The 22,296-nt window shown below is 42.7% G+C and overlaps 1 protein-coding gene across 3 annotated transcripts in view; it reads right to left on the minus strand.

Annotated features, from left to right (window-relative positions):
- DSP (desmoplakin) overlaps positions 1 to 22,296 on the minus strand; it is a 141,300-nt gene that overhangs the window by 61,815 nt on the left and 57,189 nt on the right. For all 3 annotated transcript variants that reach the window (XM_030208874.1, XM_030208891.1, XM_030208882.1), the window contains exons 3-6: positions 14,763 to 14,911; positions 11,274 to 11,442; positions 7,074 to 7,202; positions 1,843 to 1,893 (exon numbers count right to left, since the gene is read on the minus strand). In XM_030208874.1, the coding sequence (XP_030064734.1) occupies positions 1,843 to 1,893; positions 7,074 to 7,202; positions 11,274 to 11,442; positions 14,763 to 14,911 (498 nt within the window). The remainder of the gene's footprint in view (positions 1 to 1,842; positions 1,894 to 7,073; positions 7,203 to 11,273; positions 11,443 to 14,762; positions 14,912 to 22,296) is intronic.

Genomic DNA, 22,296 nt, shown 5'->3' on the forward strand with positions numbered 1-22,296 from the left:
TTGGTTGATTGGTCTGGACTCTGGATGATTAACAAATGGCATGCTTTTTTGCTTTATTCTTTTGATTTGATGCAATTTTGTTTTCTTTTGTTTGTTTTGTCTTGTAAACCGTTCAGACAGTGTATGATGGGTGGTATATCAAAACTGAATAAACACAGTTTGGGTGGAGTTCGTGTGGAGATGTGAGGTATGTGTGTCTTTTCACAGAGCAGTAAGCCCACGTTGGGCTTACTGCCGCTTAGTAAAAGAGCCCGTTGGGAATTTGAACTAAAACAAAAACAGCTATTATGGGAAAGGTATATGCTAGATATCATAAATTATGCTCTGGAACAATGAACCAGAAGTATCTAGTGAAAGCATCCCTTACACGTATCAACAATACATTTAAAAACATCAGTGAAAGACATGAGGATGCAGATCGGAAATCAATTCACAGGAAATGCCTGAATTGGTTGATCTAATTTGCAAGGCCAGTCGTTCACAGCCAGTGCAAAACAAGAAAGGTCGCAGTACCAAAGGGTGGGAGAGGATTTAACGAGTTGCTGTGCCATTCACTAAAAGCACTCTACATGATGTGACAGGCACTCACATAGTACAAAAACTGTTGGTGAATTTTCAAAGTTTTTTGGGCATGGTTATCAAAGTGAACTACTAGGAAGACATTATATTTTACCACTAACTCATGCTATTTTAGCACAGGTCCCATTTTATGCAGCGAATCCTCAGTTATTAAGTAGCCCATGTTGATAATTTACACCCTTAGAGGCACAGTTACTAACGTGGGCCATCGTTAAGATGTGTTATTTTATTATTAATCCCAGTTATTAGTAACTAAGGGGCCCTTTTACAAAGCAGCGGATCCCGAAACTACCACCGACCCAGTGCAGCTGCTGGCGGTAGTTCCAGCTCAAGTGTGCACTATTTCCGTTATGCCGTGAAAATATTTCTTTGTAGCGCAGCGCCAACCTGGCGGTAATTGGCTGCCTGGTTACCAATGGGTTAAGGTGGGAGCTCTTACCGCCACCTCAATGGGTGGTGGTAAGTACTCTCCACCGCATGGCCATGTGGTAACAGTTATCTTACTGCATGGTCATTTTGGGGGGGGGGAAATGTTTTCTGCTGCGGTAAAAAGGGCCCTGGCACATGGGCCCTTTTTCCTGCAGCTTAGTAAAAAGACCCCTAAGGGAGGGAATTATCAATGTGGTCTGCCATTAAAATGTGTTATTTTACCACTAACTCATGCTACTTTAGCACAGGTCCCATTTATGCAATGAGGCCTATTATTAATAACTAGAGATAAGAGTAAAATAACACATCTTATGGTAGCCCACACTGATAACTGCCCCCCCCCCCTGTATTATATAAAGCAGCATTTCAAAATGAAGCGGACACCAACAAAGGTCTCTATGCTGTAATGTATTTTTCCAGTGGCCTTAAAAAAGATTTCCCCAAACACTAGCTCTCAATTGGCTGCTGAAAACCCTCCAAAATCAAGGGTCAGAGGAAATGGTGGGTGAAAGAGGGGACATGAAATGTACAGGGCCAGATGTGGCAGACAATTTCTGCCATCTTACTTAATGCATGAAGAACCAGGAGATACATTTTTCAACTCACAGAAACAGACATTACACTCATAAAAAATGTGATGTTTAATACAACTGAAGTCCACATCCTTTCAAACTATGCGATATGCAAAATAATACTTATGCCAAATTCACCATATGAACACTGTTCATAAAATAATCAGAAGACATCAGATCATGGTAAGTGACTTGGACACTTTCAATAAACCGTCCCAAACAGATTAGACCTTCTAAAATTTAAGTTGTATTTTGCACGTACCAGTAAGCTATCGTATTCTTCTTCCAGTTGATAAATCGCACTTTTTTCACGCTAAACCAAATAAATTGCACAAAAGAAAAAAAAAGTACATTTTTAGTGCTATGCAAATGAACAGGGAGATTGCTATACTTATTTATGGTTCAAACAAAGGCTCAATTATTCTGCTGGCAGCTGTCAGTGTTTTTTTGGCTGCTGTCGGCATGATCCCCATATTTTCAATACCGGACCACGCCTGAGCACTGGCACTGAATATCAGGGCATACATGGCTGGCTAAAACCATTTAAATGGCCAGGAACAGCACCTGGCTGGTTAAATGGTACTTAGCCGGCAATCAGGCGATATTCAGCAGGAGATAGCCATCTCCCACTTAATACGATTTAACCGGCTAGCCACTTATTTTTAGCATGGGTTTGGCGGCCATCTTTGGCCGTGTGTATAATCTTTGGCCGGTTTGAACTTAACCGGCCAGCACCGAGTATCGGCTTGGCTGATTTAAGTTCAAAGCGGCCAAAAATAAACCAGATATTCAATGCTGGTCACAGGAAATGGCCTGGCATTGAATATCTGGCATTAGCCGGGCTAACTCCCACGGTCTGAATATCAATGCCTGTTTTAACTGCTGCTGAATATCTGTGATTAGCCCCAGACAAAGTGATTTAAACATCCAGGAGCCTGTCCTGGCTATTTAAATTGATTTGAATATTGACCCCATTATGTGCTCTGACACACCCTATTGCCTTGCAGGGTCATAGTCCCACCCTTCTACCATAAAATCATCAGAGTTTTAGGGATGTTCTTTTTCCAGAAATGCAAGTGAAAAATACTGCAGGACAATTCTGACCTTTCTGAGTCAAATGTTTGCAAAACTGTATATAATCATATAGGGGCAGATATAGCCTGGTGTCCTACTTGCTAAATTGTCAACCTTGATTGTATATACTGATGAAAAATGGGCCAAAGAGATCTCTACATTGAAAACATTTTCAAGTTTAATTGCAAAACCAGGACCACCCTAGGCAATCATGTTAAAATATGGAAAGTCATCTTAATGAATCTTGCTTGTATTTTATAATTATGAAACATTAATGTCCACAAAATGTTCTGTATTAAGGGAAAATCCTTGAGAAAGCAGACCCTGGGTTTCAGGGTAGAAATAGTAAGAGAAGTATTAAACAACTGCATAGTTGAACACCTGGTCTTTATCTGCCATCATTTACTATGTTACTATGCCTCCTGTTCCTGCATATCAGTAAATCCCATGTACACTCACAGCTCCCTAGTACCTAACTTAAATGGATTCTGTAAATTGAAGCTAAACATTTGGAAATTTTCAGAACAGAACTATTTTAGGACAAAGGAAACTGACACATATGTGAAAATGCAACTGCGACAAGAAAACAAAAAAAGAATTCCAGTGACAATCAGCTATCAGAAGTGGAGTATAAGAAATTGAAAGAAACTGTTTCTTTATGGGTCAGGGCATTTTTTTCTTTTTCTTGTCACATGGTGTTTGCTGATCGGTTGGCTGTTCTTTTGTTCTCTCTGTGGATTAACTTGCATACATAAAGGAATTCAAGCCTATCAGCTTCTTCTCAGAGAAAGTTGACTGTGACCCCTGAGGCAGGCGCTTTGGCGCCGAAACACGGACCGTGTCGGGTCCTTGATATTGATATGAATATTCTGAATAAACTGGTTTTTGAGATTAACTCCCTATTGGTTTTGCGCATTTGTCAGCCTCTACTTTTGCTGTTTTGCTTTGTCAGGGCATTTTATTACAGTGAACTGCTTTCTTAAGAATACTTAAATTTGAGAAAAAGAGCGCTCCGATCAAAAGTGAGTGGAAAGCAAGTTCCAACGGAAAGGACCAAGGTGGCAGAAAGCAGATTCCCGGGAGACATCCAGGTAAAGAGACTGGGGGGGAAGGAAGGGTAAGAAGGTTCAAAGTGGAAGAGCAGAGAGTATATAGGGGAGTGTAGGGGATCAAGAGGTTATTGATATAGGCAGGGGCAGATGGAAGACGGAATTTCAACACAAACATGAGAATTTTGTATTGGATACGGGATGAGACAGGTAGCCAATGTTCAGCATACAGAAGAGGTATGACATGATCAAAGTGACTTGCACCATGTAGAAGCTTTACAGTGGTTGACTGAATGAGCTGGAGACGCTTAAGGGAAGACTGGGAAAGGCCGGCATATAAAAAAATGCAGTAGTCCATGTGGGAAATTACGAGGGCAAGAAGAAGAGTGCACAGTAAAGGTGGGGAGAGAAGGGAGAGAAGAGGGTGTATGCAATGTATGGCAAAAAAAGATGAATGAATCACTGAGTCAATTTGCAGTTTGAAGGAGAGCTTGGAATTGAAGGTAATGTCAAGGATCCTGACTGTGTCACGAAAGAGCAGGGGAAGATTATTCATAAAGGGGGACAGGGGAGTGGAAATAAGGGGGTTGGGAAAGTAAATAGTCTCACATTTGGAAGCGTTCAAATCCAGTAGATGGTCATGTAACCATTGAGAAACATGAGCAAAGACAGAAGGATCGTTATGTGGGACATGGTAGAAGATCTGAATGTCATTAGCATAGCAGTAGGGTGTACAGTCTTGCTCCTGAATGATTGTAAACAAAGGAGCAAGAAAAATGTTAAAGAGTCGGGGACAGAATGGAACCTTGGGGGAATCCACAGTGAACCAGAAAGGGGAGAGAGAGAGTGATTGGAGAGATAGAGAACCAAGATAGTACTGAACCAGATATACCTAGTGAACGAAGCCTGATAGTAGAAGGGGGTGATCAATCAGATCGAATGCCAAGGAGAGGTCCAGAGAGATAATGACAGACTGGCGTTGGTCAAGAGTACAACGGATGTTATTGTAGAGAGCAAGAAGAATGTATTCTGTGCTGTGGCTGTGACAAAAACCTGCTTGAAAAACGGATGGAGTGCAAGTGAGATTTCTACGAAGGCATCTAGCTGGTGAAGAACAAGTTTCTCAAGGAACCTGAAGAACAGGAGGTTAGAAATGGGGCAGAAGTTTGAGAGGACTGCTGGGTCAAGATTAGGGTTTTTAAGGAGGGGAAAACCAGGGCATGTTTCCAAGCTGAGGGAACAGTTGCTTCTGAGAGACTATGGTGAAAGAGTGGAAGAAGAAAGGGAACAAATGCAGAGGCGTTTAACCATGAATGCAGGCCATGGATCAAGAGAGGAGGAGGCGGGATTAAGCAACTGAATAATGTGAACAAGAGAGGTCACAGTAAGAAGTTGAAAGGATGACCAAGTAGACCTCATGGAGGGTGGAGAGGAGGACAACTGAAGGGTTGGGGAGGAAGGAGGTAATGAAGTGTTGGTAGGAAAGGACAAAAGGGACTGATGTAGGGAAAAGGTTTTTGACTATCAAGCATTGGCAAGGGAAGAGAGGGGCAAGAGTGCAGGGTCATATGAAGGGGAGGCCATGGAAGAAGGTGAAAGACGATTCAATATGCCAAACAGAGCTCGGGGTGGCTAGTCACAGTGGAAATCTGATGATTGAAATAGTTACACTTAGCTTGATGAACAGCAGACTGGAACTCACGGTTATGAGTCTGAAAAATTAGAAGGGAGGAGGGAAAGCAGGATTTCTGCCATTGCCTTTCCACTCAATGAACATAGGACTTCAGCAGCTGAAGTTGTGGGGAAAACCAGGGGGATCGAACACTATGGGGACAGTGCGAGGAGAAAGGAGTGGCTTGATCAAGGAGAAGAGAGTGAAGAGAATCAACCTGTGCAGAGAGAAAAAGATCTGGAAGGGAGAGGGTAAAAGAGAAAATGGTCAGTCCATGGCAAGGGGAAGGAGGAAAGAAGTAGGAATGAGGGCAGAGGAGAGGAGGAGAAGGCAAAGTCAAGAGTGTTACCAGCAGAGTGAGTGGGTATGGTCGTGAACTGAGTAAGACCAAGACTGGAAGTAAGGGAGAGGAAAGTATCAGAGAGGGAAGAAAATGAGAGATTAAAGTTATCAGGGAGTAAAAGCAGTAAAAAAAAAAAAAAAAAGAGCAGAGCATTCATCAGTGAAGACTGAAGAGGTCCTCCAGTGACTAGGCGGAGGGAGAGGGGCTGGTAGATCAGAGCGAGGTAAAACAGACAGGAAGGGAGAACGGTATGTAGTATAATAGCATCCAAGATGTAGATAGGCTTGATGGGACAGAGGACTGACAGATACCGTAAGAGTAGATGAGTAGAAGCAGGCGACCCCCACCTCCTCATCTCACAGGGCAAGGGGTATGGCTTTGTTCATTTTAACCCACTATGTGGCTCCGGTCTATCCCAGCTCCAGGGCCCACCCTCGTTCACATTACCACACTCAGGTACAAGAGAAATTCATCATTATTCTAAAAATGTACAAGGGTAATATTTTACTTGGGGCGGGGCAGGACACCATTTACTAACAGTACATGCTAATGGTGTTAGTGCAAGGTCCATCTTATTCCTATGAGCTCTGAGGCACACAGCATGCATTAAGCATTAGTAAAGGCCTTCTTAGTAACTCTCTCCTCCCTCTCCCCCCTCATCCATGTGTACACATAAAGGAAGAAATTCTAAATGGAGCCACATAGTTTTAGAAGGAATGTGGTATGTAAATAGTGATATTCTAGTCATTTATGTGTATGAGTGGGTGCTTACTTGCATAAATGACTTCTTATAGAATACCGATTAGTAGAAAAGTACACACCATGATTTCCTAGTACACATTTTGCCAGTGGATATGCACATTGTTGGAGTTTGGGGCAGATCACAGGTAGAGCATACAGTTATGAGTGTATATTATAGAATTCTTCATATATCATTTACATGTATGCATGTTAACATCTAGGCACAGTTACTTACAACATGACTGTAGGGATGATGTAAGTGAAATGTGAATCAATGCATGCATATTTTTGACCACTTCTATAAAGAAGAGTAGGCACCTAATTATCCCTATGGAACAGGCTTAAATAGGCACTATAACCAATGCCTACAGGGGGCGCCCTGCTACAGAATTACCCTCTATATGGAGATTCTTGTTTTCTACGAAAAGTAAAGAGATGGAGATTACTGCTGGATTCAGCATGCCGAGACATTTTAGCAAGGTAAATTTCTTTACTGTGTTTTTACTTTTCCCCCCAATGGAACATTTTAAGGAGCAGTTGGTGCTGAAGAAAATCAGGGTGGGGTAACAGATATAAGATAAGCACATTTCATACTCATAAAAAAATCAAACTACCAGGTCTGCTTTGATCTTGTCCAGCTCCCATCGATATTCTGCAATGGAGTTGTGGAGCTTCCTGTGGCTGCCAATCTGCTGCTCTACCGATACTGCATCGAAACCCCAGTCCACTGTTTCCATCGCTCGCTAGGGATAAAGTTATAAAGTAAACATCAAGTCTTCCCTTTGTTTAAAACAATGCATAGATCACTAATAAGTACATAAGTAATGCCACACTGGGAAAAGACCAAGGGTCCATCCAGCCCAGCATCCTGTCCACGACAGCGGCCAATCCAGGCCAGGGGCACCTGGCAAGCTTCCCAAACGTACAAACATTCTATACATGTTATTCCCGGAATTGTGGATTTTTCCCAAGTCCATTTAGTAGCGGTTTATGGACTTGTCCTTTAGGAAACCGTCTAACCCCTTTTTAAACTCTGCCAAGCTAACCACCTTCACCACGTTCTCCGGCAACGAATTCCAGAGTTTAATTACGTCTTGGGTGAAGAAAACTTTTCTCCAATTTGTTTTAAATTTACTACACTGTAGTTTCATCACATGCCTCCTAGTCCTAGTATTTTTGGAAAGCGTGAACAGATGCTTCACATCCACCTGTTCCACTCCACTCATTATTTTATATACCTCTATCATGTCTCCCCTCAGCCGTCTCTTCTCCAAGCTGAAAAGCCCTAGCCTCCTTAGTCTTTCTTCATAGGGAAGTCGTTCCATGCCAAAAACAGATCAATTTGAGACTCTTCAAACCTGGCTACACAGAAACATCTGAGCATATATACTGGACTCATGGTAACATGCTAAAAAGGGATGGATCAACTTGAAATTTGTGAAAGGTGGCATCATTCGTCAAGATTTCGAACTTTCAAGTATATTTGACATCCATTCATAATTCAGTCATCTCAGAACAGTCTATCTCCACTTTAGATTTTGTCTTAAGATAAGTGCATTATGAATGGATATGACAGACACCCAAATGGACAGTAGCCCAGGTTGATGCTTTGCCAACTGGTATTTCTGCTCACAGGTTTCAAACCTGTGCTAATTCAAACCTGGGTACAGATTACTGACAATTATATTGCCAGCTACAACCTCGTAATGAAAGCCACTGGTTAGCATACTTACCCTACTCCAAGTCTCTCACGTGTGTAAGAAGTTCACCATTTTTACGTGAGAGACTGGGCAGCAGTACCAATATTTGGAACTAAACAAATAAGTTATGCATTTATCCCTGGATTCTATATAGCGCACCTATAGATCCATGCCAAAATCCTGGCAAATTCTATAATATCACAAGTAACTTAATTGGCTTAAGTTAATTAGCATTGATAACAGCACTTCACAAGCAATAATGAACAATAATTAGAAGTTACATGCACAACTCACTAAGCGTATTCTATAACGCACTGCATCTAACTTCTAATGTGCGCAGACAAAAAGGGGCATTTCATGGGCATTCTGAAATTTATGCGCATAGTTATAGATTATGGCCCTCTGTGCCTAAATCTACGCACCGAGATTTACGCCATATTTTTGCTGGTGTAAATGGACATGCTTAGTTTTAAGCACTGGGATATCAACTAAGCATATTCTATATATCATGCCTAAATCTAGGCGCTGCTTACAGAATATGCTTAGGCAAAAATGTTTTCCGCATGGACTTTTTAGGCGCCATATATAGAATTCTCCCCTTAGGGGTCAACTCTATAAAACAGATTTATATATATTATAATTCTATAACATCACTATTCTGTAAATACATGTATATCTCGCATGGCGTGTATTTGCAAGGTGGATATTCACAGTGACGGAACCTGAGCAGGACTCACACTTATGCACATACCTTAGAAATTACTATAAGTTATGCACATATCTCCTGGTTGCAGATAAACACTGCACATTTAAGCTAGTAAACCATAAAGGAAAGTTGGCTCCTTCCAGGTGCTTTAGAATTGCCCTTCACAAGTTAGGCCTAATTTTAAACTTACAAGCACTGGCACTGTCATCAGTCATATGCACATTCAACAATGTTAGTTAAGCAGGCAGAACAGCTGGATTTACAGCTAAAGTGATGTGCTGGTGTTTAACTTTATACACTGGCCAGCCCCTGAGAATATTGAGCCTGATATGAATTATTAAATATGATTACCTTGACAAGAGGAGGAATTACAGAAATCAAGCGCTTTTTAGAATTACTTTGCACAAACAGCAGTGCAGAATGGCTTTATTAACATGAATCGAATATTTCTGAGCTAGGTAAGCATGTCCTCTTTAACAATTTACTGCAGACTTGTCCACTTTTATAACTACTTTGGGCAGCAGCTGAAGTAGCCAGATAATGAAATATGAGGAGGCAGATTTTAGGTAAAAGGTGGAGAGGGTGTTTCACACTTCCAAGTCAGGACATGTGAATTTTCTACAAAGCCGCCTCTTGTAAAATAGGAGCAGGGTTGCATGTTCATCCCTTCCATATCCAGAGGGAGCAGCAATTTTGGAAAACTTCACATGGAGGGGAAAAAACAAACACATGTCCCCCACCCACACAGATGTCAGAGCAGCTTTCTAAAACTGCTCACTCTGCTAAGGCCTCAATGCCAGAGTCCCCCCCCCCCCCCCCCCCCCACAGCAGCATTAACCTCTTCCGGTAGCAAAAGCTCTCCCTCCCTGACCACACCACCCCCTCCCAGCAACATAAACCCATCCCGCAGCAGGATAACCTACCCACAAGCCCCCCCCCCTCACAGCACATACCCCCTCCCAATATAGGCCCCTTGGCAGTCCAGTCCCTGCCCAGAACCAACTTCACCCCATTGGTTGTTGGAAGCTGGCATCAGTGTGGGGCTTGATCAGGGGGTATACTGGCATTACAGGGACCCCAGACCTCAGGATTTACAGCTGCCCTTACAGCAGCACTTAAGATGTGACTCGGGGCAGGTGTAAATTCCAATGTGCAGGTTTCCCCAATGCATTGTGGATTCCCTATGTGAAATGGGGAATGCATGTCTGTATTTTAGCCCTGCCCCGACCATTCCCCACAACATCTTGCCATCTGCATGTACTGACAGTTATTTCATTCCAAATGCACTCAACTTTATTGCTTTCTATGGCTTGGCGGTGGTCCAATTTGTTGAAGGATTTGAAGTTAATTGCTAGAAAACCAAACTAATTTTAAGAGAAACCTACAGTAATGTGATGCTTCTTTTCCACTATTCAAAGTACAGAAATTAAAGTTGCATTACTACTGTTTAAAAAGTTGAGGACTTAATTCAATCAACTTTGGGACTTAACAAAAATTTCTGGCAAAAACTTACTTGCTAACTGCATTCACCCTCTACTATTTAAAAAAAAAAAAAATTAGGTAAGAATGATTTCTGAACAGCTTTTTTTCCTTCCATAAACACAAAATGGAAGAAAATGATTTATATGAACAGAGATAATCTGATGTGAGAGGAATGTAACATGCTGGCTTTGAACAGAAACCCAAAGATGTTGATTTGCATGAACTTTTGGAAACATAGAGGTCCCTCCTTTGAGTGTTATCTGAAGACATCGACAGAAGAGACCTACAGCGTCTCAAAAATTTATCCACAGCGTCCTTAGGAAATTCCTATGTTGAACCAATGCACAGTATCATAACTTGTAAATCATTTTTTGTCAAGACCAGTAGGGCCACTAGAACTCTGCCTTGCAAAGAAACCAGTAGCTTTGCTTCCTGAGCATGTATCCGTACGGTCACATATTTTACATAGTTGTTTTTTCCAGCAACAAAATAATATTGTAGCATATTTAAATATTTAGGGTTTGATATTCAAAGGATATATGCTCCTAACTTTAAGAGTTGTGCTTCTAAATTGGCATCTTTGAAAAATTTACTAGGGCTGAGTGCCTAAATTTACACTCAAAATTTCATTAAACTCAAATTCAGAAGCATAAAAAATGGGTGGTAACAAGGGCTGATTTAGGGCAGGGAAAAGAAGTTCAGAGCTTAGCACTGATTTTCTGCACTGGGTTCATAAATCTAGGTAAACGAATGGCAGGCCTACATTTATAAAGTATAACATTTAAGCTCCTAAAGTAAGATGAATTTTCAGAAGAAAACTTCGGCTTCCAAGTTTGGCTGAAAGTAGTGCCCAAATTTAGAAGCATGGCTTTTTCGAATATTGGGTCCATCTATTTTTAAATGAACCACCAAGCCACACTACGTACCTTTTGCTGCCTTATGTAAGTGATGGTTTCAGTAGTGACCCGCTTGGTGTACTCATCCCAGCCGGAGCCGCTTTGAGAGGAATACCCGCCACCCTTTGAACCTTTCCGCACACGAGGCCCATGGACGGCTTTGTAAAGGGCACGCATTTGCTCGTGAAGCTGAAGGAGTCTGGAAAGAAATACAAACGCTCGGCATGTAATGCTGACACTGTATTGCTCATCTTATGTAGTCATTAGTGAGGAAAAACCATATCAGCACACTCTGGTCACAAATTTAGCAAACATCTTTCCAAATAATCAGGATAATGCTAAATCAATTTTTAGCTCACATCAATTGCGTCTGTTGATGTGTAGTCTTCAAATAAACAGTGCAATGGCAACAGACAAGACTGGGCTTCCAGTTGATAACTGCTGTAAGTGGGGTTTTGTTTTAGGGTTTTTTTTAAGTGCCAGCTGCAACTGTCCAGATAAGATGGTCAGAGCTGGTATTTACCCAGATAGTGGCAATATTATCTACTATCTGGATAACTGAGAACAGCATTTTATCTGTCCCAAGTTATCTGGACAGCAGACTGAATATTGGCGCTCTCTAGGGGGTCCTTTAACAAAGGCGCGCTGAAAAATGGCTTGTGGTAGTGTAGGCGTGGGTTTTGGGCGCACGCCGATTCATTTTTTAGCGTGCCTGTAAAAAAGGCCTTTTTAAAATTTTAGCCAAAAATGGACGTGCGGCAAAAGGAAGATTGCCACGCGTCCATTTTGGGTCTGAGACCTTACCGCCAGCCATTGACCTGGCAGTGAAGACTCATGCGGTAACTGGGTGGTAATGACCTATGTGCGCCAAATGCCACTTGGCATGCATCCGTTACGCACGCCCTAAAATAAAAAATATTTTTCAGACGCACGTATCAGACGTGCGCCACAAATGAAATTACCGCAACAGCCACACGGTAGTCAGGCGGTAACTCCATTTTGGCGCATGTGACGCTCTGAGTTTGAAAGGTTAGACTACAAAGCCTTGAGGTTATAAGAGTCAAGACTTCAGACCATCACTGGTGTTCTTTTAGCCAGATGTTCTACTATATGCCTTTTGGTATATTGTCTTAGGGGGAGGGTGTTGTATAAAATTTATATGGAAAAATATGATTAATAGTTTACGTAATCCTAAAATGCTCTGAAGTTTTGTATTGTATTCTCTTTATTTTGCATTTAATAAAAAGAAGATCTTCAAATAAATAAGCTCTGGGACCACCCTAGCTCCACCCTGGCACTATCCACATAGATCTGGACTCAGTAAACGGCACACCAAAAGTTAGGTGTCAGGAGAATTTCGCACTCGGCATTATTCTACAAATGGCGCTGCAGGCTGAGTGCTCTTTATGGACTAGCCCTTAGCTTGTATACCAGCACCCAGAGTACAGGAGTAGCCTAGTAGTTAGTGCAGCGGGCTTTGATCTTGGTGACCTGGGTTCAATTCCCACCCCAGTTCTTTGTGACTCTGGGCAAAGTCACTTAACCTTCCATTGCCCCAGGTACAAAATAAATACCTGTACATAATATGTAAACTGCTTTGACTGTAACCACAAAAAGGTGGTATATCAAGTCCCATCCCCCTTTCAGGCAACTGAAACCTGGTGTAAATCCTGGAGTTCAACTTGGACACGCAGCCCTCAATTTCTATAATACTGCGTGTAAATCTTTGGAACAGTCCTGAGCTGCTCATGCTTCTCCCATAGCCATTCCCCCTATTGGGTTGCAAGCGAGAAGACGTGGGCACAGACCTTTATAGAATCATGTGCAGGCCAGATCCACGCGCAAATACAAATTACAGTCAATTAACGTCAATAATTATTTACATCCAATTATTGACTGTTAACAGTCTGTTAAGTAATTTATTTGTGCACGGATCTCAGGATCGCATGCAGTTTTGGGAACCCAAATTTGGGCATCATTTACAGAATGTGGAGGAAAGAGCTGAGGCAGTCTGTATGGATATTCAGATTCAATATTCAGATAGTGCCTCTGAATATCCCAGTCAGCACTATTTATCCAGGTAAGCAGGTGCTTACAACATGGGTAAGTGCTTTGCAATATTGACCTGTATATCTTTAAGGGCCTATGCATCAAAGCAACACAGTCAAGCTTCCTGTACACATTTCAGACCTGCTAACTAAAGGGGGAAGTTATCAAAGTGAGCTGCTGTTAAGATGTGTTATTTTACTACTAGATCAGGTCCCACAATGAGACTTAGGGGTCCTTTTACTAAGCCACGTAGGTGCCTACGAGCGTCCAATGAGCGCCAATTTGGAACTACCGCCGGCTACCGCGTGGCCTGGGCGGTAATTTCATTTTTTATGGGCGTCCGATACGCGTGTCGGAAAATATTTTTTTTTTATTTTCCAACACACAGCGATAACTGGGCGGTAATCAGCAGTGTACGCTGATGATTACCGCCCGTTAAGTGAATGGGTGGCGGTAAGGTCTCAGACCCAAAATAGACACATCCATTTCCCCTCCCCCCCCCCCCCCCCCCCCACACACACGAAAAGGCCTTTTTTTTTTTACAGGCACGCTGAAAAATGGACCTTAGTAAAAGGACCCCCTAGTTACTAATAACTGCATTTAACAGTAAAATAACCTGTTTTAACAGTAGCTTACGTTGATAACTTCCCCCCTAAAATGGCAGGTTGATAGGATAAAATACATGTCAATATTTCAAAGATACACCCTCCGATATTCAAAGCTATTTAACTGGCCAGACACGGCCACTGACCTGTTAAATAGCATATTGGTGCCTAACCACAGATATATCTGCGGTTAGCTGATAACCAGTTACTTCGCATGACATAAGATGGTTAGGTGTGGATATCCAGCGCTTAACTGGCTATGTTCAGCGGTTAAAATAGGCAGCATAAATAGAAGGCCTATCTTTAACCGCTAAAAAGTTAACCGGTCAGCACAGAATATCAGCTTAACCGGTTAACGTTTCAGTGGTTAAAAAACCCCCGGATATTCAATTTCGGTCACCAGAAACGGCCCGGCATTGAATATCTGGGTTTAACACCAGCGGCAGACAGCAAAAGCACCACCTGCTGCCAGTTGAATAACCAGGTCCACAGTGTTTAGCAGGGTAAATTATAAGAGAAGAAAGAAATTAATCCCACCTATTACAGCTGGCAGTGATTCTGAAAGGTCAAAAGAACAGAGAGCGAGAAATGTATTTTTCTGTGTTAACTACATGGGCAGAGGCTGGGAATCCTCCAAAGGTTATTGCAGAGGCTTTGCAGTTACTGTACTTTAGTAAACGCGACCTGAAGAATTTGTAATAATTTTTGTTCATCAGACTCTTGAGAAATTCAACACATAGGAGAAGGACTGAACCAGACTTAGCTTTTACATCTCCCTTGCAAGCTATTTCTCTCAAAGAACATGGACCTTTTTTTTTTTTGCTTCTCATTTATAAAACCCTTTCCTTTTGATATCCCCCCTTACCTTTTGTGATACATGTCACATGGCTGCCCCATCTGTCTCATCTCCCTGATTATCCCCTCAATGATTTCCATCTGATCATTGGCCGTTAAAAGGCACTCCTCCAGATCCCTGTTCCGAACCAGCTGGGACCCATCTCCGTATTTCAATTCCTAGAAGAAAAGCAAAGAAACCCACACATGGGAAAGTTTTCTCCACCAGTACACTGAGATATATATATATCGACTGAGGTGCAATTAAACATTTTGGATAACACATGAAGGTATCGCAATCACCGTCAGGGGCTCATTTTCAAAGCACTTGGTTACTATGTAACTTTGTAAGTCTAAGTGCTTTGAAAATACGCCTCCACGTGTACCACAATCCACATTTAAACACCAGGGAGCTAATGCAATGATGTGCACTAGGCTTTATGCACAGGTTAGCTTGGCTTCACGGTCAATGTTAGCGGGGTGGAGCAAACAGGGCAGCTGCCGTGGGCCCCAGAGCTTCAAGGGGTCCCGCCCTGTGTTACCTTCAGTCTACGGTGGCAATCAGCAGGAGCACAAGTTGCTTGTGGTGATGACAGAACAGCAGCACACGCAGCACAAAGTCTGCGGGGGTGGCGTGATGTCAGCAGGCGGCAGCAATCAGATCACCAAGGCGCTGGCAGGCAACACAAATCAGTATGGAAGCACTGATCATGTTGCTTCAAGGAGGTGAGGAGAGGGGGCCACCAGCCAAATAAATGGACTACCGCCACTTCCCGCTGCTTGTTTCTGGCTCCGAGCAGCATGCCAGGAATTCTCAAGCATACTTGCATAAGAAGTCCTGCATGTTGCTCAGAGCCAGAAACAAACAGAGGGGAGCACCAGCAGTCCATTTATTTGGCTGGCGAGGCTCGGTATCCCTGCCAGCAAAAGTAAAGGAGTTCAGAGATGCTAAGGATGGCCCATCTCAAAGCTGCAGATTTACCACCACTGTTCTTGAGATTGAAGGCCAATGAGTGAGGTTTTTCTTGTGGGCTCCAGCCATGTCTAAAAAGCAGTTCTGGTAGATACACATTCAAAAACTGACATATACATAATACATCTTCTCATTTCCATCTTCCAAAATTCCAGACAGCAGCTGTACAGATCAGCAGGACACAAAGCAGTCCAAAACAAGTAAAGTGAGAAACACAATTTACCCAGTGGCGTACCTAGCGTACTTGACACCTGGGACCAACTGTTTTTTAACACCCCCTCCCCATGAAAAAAATCATTTTTAGCAATGCTCCTCTCCATCCAGCATCTGGTCTGCCCTTTCTCTCCCTTCCATCAGAGCATTCTGGCCCTTAGTCTGTCCCTTCCATCCATCCATCCATCCATCCATCCAGTGTGCCCTCTTTCTCTCCCATCCAGTGTTCTTGGCCCCCCTCAGTCCTTTCACATTTTAGGACCCCCCCCCCCCCCAATGCTGCTCCTACCAAACTAGTAGCAGCAGCACAGAAGCAAGCGAATACAATAAAATGTGTAAAAAAAAAAGCGCGAAGTCAGCACAGTGACAATTTAAATGAATAAATAATTAAGATTGCACCCGATGCGGGTCCTAATTACCTGGCTCTGCTGGCTGGCTAGAACGGAAGTCGAACGATGAGTCAGAAGGCTCAAGGGAGAGGGCTAGGGGTCGGCACTGAGCACCAACCTTGGGGCAGAATCGGTCCGGTCGATGATGCGGTGATGACCAGTGATCCAACATCCCTCTCCACCAAGATCCACTGATGCTACGTGCCGCTGCCACCGATGGCCCGGCAGGGATGGAATGCGAGCGCAGCCACCTGGAAGTGAAAGACCCAGGCAGCCAGTCTGGCCTGGCGGCACGGCTGCATACTGAAGACAGCAGTTGCACGAGCCAGCCCAGGACAGACAGAGGAGCGGAGCCAGCCATCAAGAGGAGAAAGAAGATGTCACTCATGCAGGCGCAGCAGCAGGAAGGCACACGCGCACTGGCGCAGGGTTCCGCAGAGCCCAGGAGGAAGGCATTGAGGGAGGGGAGTTATGTCTTGGGACAGCGACAGAGAGGAGCCACACTGACACTGGGAGGAGATGCAGTGTGAAGCGCTGCTGAAGATGAAGACAGAAGTGCAGTAATAGATAAGTTTAGTTAGGGGAAGGGTGAAGGCAGCGGCAGGGCCGGATGGGGACTGATGGAGCAGAACACCCCCCACTGATTTGCACCTGGGGCGGTCCGCCCCTACTGTCCCACCCTCGGTACACCACTGAATTTACCCCTAATTATTCAACCACCCTTAGGATTCACCTTTGGGTTTAAAAAGCAAAAGCATGTGCATGAAAGGACTGGATAAATGAATTAGAACAAAGTTTAAAGCAAATGCCCTTAATATGTAATTATTGGTAGCAATAATGAAACAGTGATAGAATATTCACAAAGCAAGCAGCCTGAGCCAACAGATTTATTTTCCACTAAACATAATTAACTTTGTATGAACTTGGCGGCTAATTGTGTGCTGAACTGGTCATTGTTGGCACATTTAGACTGCCTCTGGACTTCTGCATGAAGGTAGCACTGCCCTCATTATTTAATATTTTTCTTTTAAATAGTAGTAATAAACAATATTAAGTGCATTTTTTAAAATATATACCACTGCATGCCACAGAACAAAAGGAGCAAGTTCCCACAAACCATATTTCCCTTTGATCTAGGCACAGGAAAAGATTTTAAATGCTGCCAGGTTTCATCCTAATTCATGTTTAATATGGGATAGAAATTCATAAGTAAAATACATAAATTAGATAGAAACTCTGCATGTTGAGCACCTGATTCTTGTAACATGATGTCTGTTTTAGTGGCCCTTTAGCAGGAGAAAAAAATCTCTGCACAAATACAGCGCATGCTTGGATGTTCCTATAACCAGCCCCTCCAAATGAAACACGGATTACAATTTATAGCAAATTACTACAATACCTATGAAAAGTTATTCCGTTATCATACTTCGTCTGTGTACATCCGTATGCTGCATAAGCCGGCATGTTTGAAAATATAGGTGGGATCAAATAAAAATGGTACCAACAATAAATAACGAGAATGTGGAAGAAGTAGCTCACAAGTTCAGTTGCTTTGTTTTGAGACTCCCTATCCCCGCAGTCAGGCAGCTGAGCTCTCCCTCTCTTCCTCTGGTTCTGGCCGGCTATCTCTCCTATTTACAGTAGCGAGCCTTGGCGTGGGCAGCACTGAAGACAGCTGCTTCCAGCTGCCCTGGTTCATCTCGCTGCTTTGTCCCACTCACAGGAAGTTGAAAAGGCAGGATAAAGCAGTGGTGAGACCGGGATAGCTGGAAGCAGCTGTCTTCAGTGCTGCCCACGCTGCAGCTCACTGCTGGAAACAGGGAGGAGAGAGAGCTGGCTGGACCCAAAGGAAGGGAAGGAGAGCTCAGCTGCCTGACTGCAGGGAGAGGGAGCACAGGGAGCCCGAGGAAGTAAAAAACCTCCTGGCTGGCCACTATTGTTGGGGAGGCTGAGACAGAAATGGGGGGCCTGGGCCCTCGAGGCCCCCTGTAGCTACACCACTGGAACAAGCCACAGGGGAGGAGAAGGACAATGATGCTGAGAAGGGACCCAAGCCCAAATTTTGGAAGCCGGTTGTTAAAGTTTAACAACTGGATCCCCAAAATTGTTAACAAATGGCTCGTGCGAGCTGGCTCCAGCACACCATTGGGTGTATTGGTGGTTTAGGACCTGCTGTAATACCTACAATGCTGTCTTTTCATAGATAGGGGTGTTGCAGTTTGAGTATTGGGAGTAGGGTTATTGTGGTAATTTTGATGTACAGGTTTTGAATCTCTTTTTTTCAGGATTTTGTGTTATCTCACAAAATGTCTGGAAGTGGAAGGAAAATGTTACTGTTAGTAAGGTGACCTGACAATTGGATTTTTTTTTTTTTTTTTGCTATTGGGAGCTGTAAGGCTACATGTCTTAACACCATTGTTGAGGGAATGTAGAGTGTGTGCAGGTTTTGTTCTGAGATTCTGTCCAATCAAGTTCAGACTTCACTCCCTCATAGAAGAATATGATGAATGATTTCATTTCATTTGCAAGTTTGCATCTGAGCTTAAGAAGGCGTTTAGACAAGTTTATGGAGGAAAATGCTACAAACAATTATTAGCAGAAAGCCACTAGTAATCACTGGAAATGAATAACGATGAATGGATCTACTGGAAACATCTTAGTAATTTAAAGATTTGTCACTGTCAGGATGGTGGGCTTGATGTACCTTTGCCGTGAACTAACCTGGCACATTTTGATACTCACAAGGAAACACAGTACCTTGCTGGACAGATTGGAGAAACCAGGATGTTAAGTTTTTGAGTTCTGTATGCAACAGAGAAATTTTTTTAATAAAAGTTAAGTATAAACATTTTAAAAAATAAGAAAAGCAGTGATCTAGGAGAAAGAATGGAGTGTCAGTGCAGAAATGACCAATGGAACTATGTTGACCGTTTCTATCCATATTATCTTTGCTGGCTCATGTGATCTCACAATGTCTGCATAATAAAGTAAAAGGCAGAAATTTAAAACTGCTAAGAAATAAATACCATTATTATTCAGGAATAAAAATCTGACCTGGAAATGACTCAGTGGTGCTCAGAAAACAAATGCAGTTCAGGAAAAGGCCAAACGCTTGGAAGGTTATCCTAAATTAACTACATTTTTTTCCACCACTAAAGGCAGAAAGGGAGGAATGTGTACCTTCTGTCCCCCCAATCTCCTCTCCTTCACCTCCCCCTCCAGAGTCAACTGATAGTGGGGTAAATGAAGCTGAATCAGAAGAAGAAATTGATATAAAGCAGGATGAGTCCACAGATTTTGCAGAAACGTTGACTGATGACTGAGAACTTTGTCCTGAAAATATCACAGCCAGCCAGAGATTTGAACTAGTCCAAAGAGGTCCTAAGCAAATCCTAGATATTGAATTTCCAAAAAGAAAGGATGCTGTTCCCAGACACTTGCGAACATTTGGCTGAAGAAATGAGTGACATTGATACAAAAGATTTAAATGCTGAGATATGCTATAAACATCTTGTAAAGATGTTAAACTATATCTGTGCTGAAAAGTTATTGGACTTAAGCGTTGCATTATGGCTGCTATTGACTGTACCTGTAATCGTGAGCTCAGGAGAGAGAAGCTTCTCACGTTTAAAGTTACTGAAGAACTTCTTATGTTCAATAATGTTACAAGTTCATCTGAATGGTCTGGCTGAGATCTAAATTGAGCAAGAAATTTATCGCAAGCTGGACTTCTCTAAAATAATTGAAGATTTTGCCTCCGCAAAAGCAAGGAAGGCCTATTTTACCTCTAAGTGATTTTGTTCACATTTCTGTTTTGTACTGTTGAAGAAATCTGTTCTAATTTTTTCTACTTACAGAATAAAGGTTATTTAAAGCTGTATTATGTGTGGTAGTTGTGGAGATCAGGAGGGGGTAGGGAGGAGAGGGAATCAGAGCCCCCCCCCCCCCTCCTTAATTTCTGCCCTGGGCCCCAAAAGGTCTAAAATCGGCTCTGTTTGGATTTAACATAGAGTTCTGTGGGCATAGAACGTAAAACGCTGTGTGCAAAACCTTAGATAGACACCAGAAGAGTACGTTGTACAATGACTTTCTGTTTGGTTGTATGGTTTTACTATAGTGCAAACAGCATGGTAGAGCAGCCAGTTCAAACAGAAAGAAGAAGGGGGCAGGCACTGACTTTGGCATAAGAAGAGCCTCAAGCCTTGTGACTAATCACTTTGTTCAGTCTTGTTTACCAGAAACACCAGACATGACCCTGGAGAAAAGTGCAGACCTGACTATACTAGATCAGCAGCAAATCTCTCTGCCTCCCTTAGGGTCTGATCCTAGTTTGCTGAGCAGCCCTCTATCCCAGTGTCCTGATGCTCTGTACTCAGAAGGAAGCAAACACCTGACACTTACACCTGACTGACCCATCACTGGACGCTGCAAGCCAACTGAATTAGCCAGGACAGAAGAGAGGAGAGACAGACTGGGGGAACTTTTAAGGACAGTTATTCCTCCACATTTCTCTGCCTAGATAAAGTTAATAAATTGAAAAAAATAGATGATACCTTTTCTTGGACTAACAATACCACTTTCTGACTAGCTTTTCTTAGGTCAGAACCTTCTTCCTTAGGTTGGGAATCTCTCATGTAGGCAAGCATTCTACAGTACCAACCAAGCAAGCCACAACATCTATGTGTCACACCTTGAGCATTTCCTACACTTTGTTGTGAATTGAGGGGTCCAGAGCCCCCCAAGAAGGCTGGAGTGACCTTAAATCTGACTCCATCTCTAAATAGCACTAGTACTGGGGTAATCAAGGAGTTGTGAAGTTCTAAAAGGAATTGCCACTAAGAGAGATGTTAGGTCTAAGGAAAAGATACCAGCCTTATGACAAACTGGATTTAGATTACAAGTTATACAATGCAGTGAAAGACAGCCTGATACAGCAAAAGCATTTATACTTACAGCCTCTGATCATAAAGTGAAGTCCACAAATCATCATTTGGAATGAGGAGTTTATTTGCCAAGGTACAAGTCAAATAAGTGATTGACAACAGGCATGTACAATCAATTAGTTATAGGAATATAATAATCCAGCTGCAAACAGGTGTTAATTAGTTCCTAATCTTTTATAATTTCTTTTATCAATTAAAGGTTTTACAAGGGAAAGCAATTAGGTAATTTGTCAATTCTGCTGGACACATTGGTTTCCCTTGGAGAGAGAGAGAGTGGCAACCCTTTTCTCTCACTTACACCAGGAAATACCCTGATTTTTATAGGTGCCCTCAGGATATGGATAATATGACAGTAGATATACCTGATTGGATCTATGCTAATGTCATGGTTGTCACTGATTGGCTCATGCTAATGAGTAGCTTCTATCTTGCTAACATTGTTTTGTCTTTAGCTCGCTTGACCACAAATCTTAAGCAAGACCCTGCATCCAGCTACACCTTTCCTTTCTCACACCATGGCTGACCACAATCCTGCTCACAGGAAAGTCTCATTTCTCAACTTGTTTTTCTAACTTACATTAGAGAAAATTCCACTTTGCAACAGACACGGCTTCCATTTTGTGCTGAAATCCTCCATTTTGTTTCCATATCTATTGACCTAACTTTTCCTAATTTAGCTTATTTAGGCCTCAATCCGGGCTACAAACTAGGCCATACTTTTCCAGTAAGCTCCCAGTTATGTCAGCCATCAGATTTCTGACTCAGCCAAGGTCTGTAGTGGCCTGAGCTCTATGACTGGGCCCGCCACCATTCCAGTGGGGGGGGGGGTCTCTGGCTGTACCATAATTATACAACTTCTGAGCTTGACTAATAGTCATCACCTTCATGACTACGGGGTCTATATTCAAAGGCTCCTGCCAGGTTAAATCACTCTGACTAGGTCAATATTCAGTGGCACATTCTCCTCCCAACCCCCTCTGTTTCTGGACCCATCATGTATTTTTCTAGTCCCCTTCCTACCAGCTCCAGTCTGGTATTTTCCCCGTC

The sequence above is a fragment of the Microcaecilia unicolor genome, chromosome 1 (genome assembly GCF_901765095.1).
Source record: "Microcaecilia unicolor chromosome 1, aMicUni1.1, whole genome shotgun sequence".
NCBI lineage: Eukaryota > Metazoa > Chordata > Amphibia > Gymnophiona > Siphonopidae > Microcaecilia > Microcaecilia unicolor.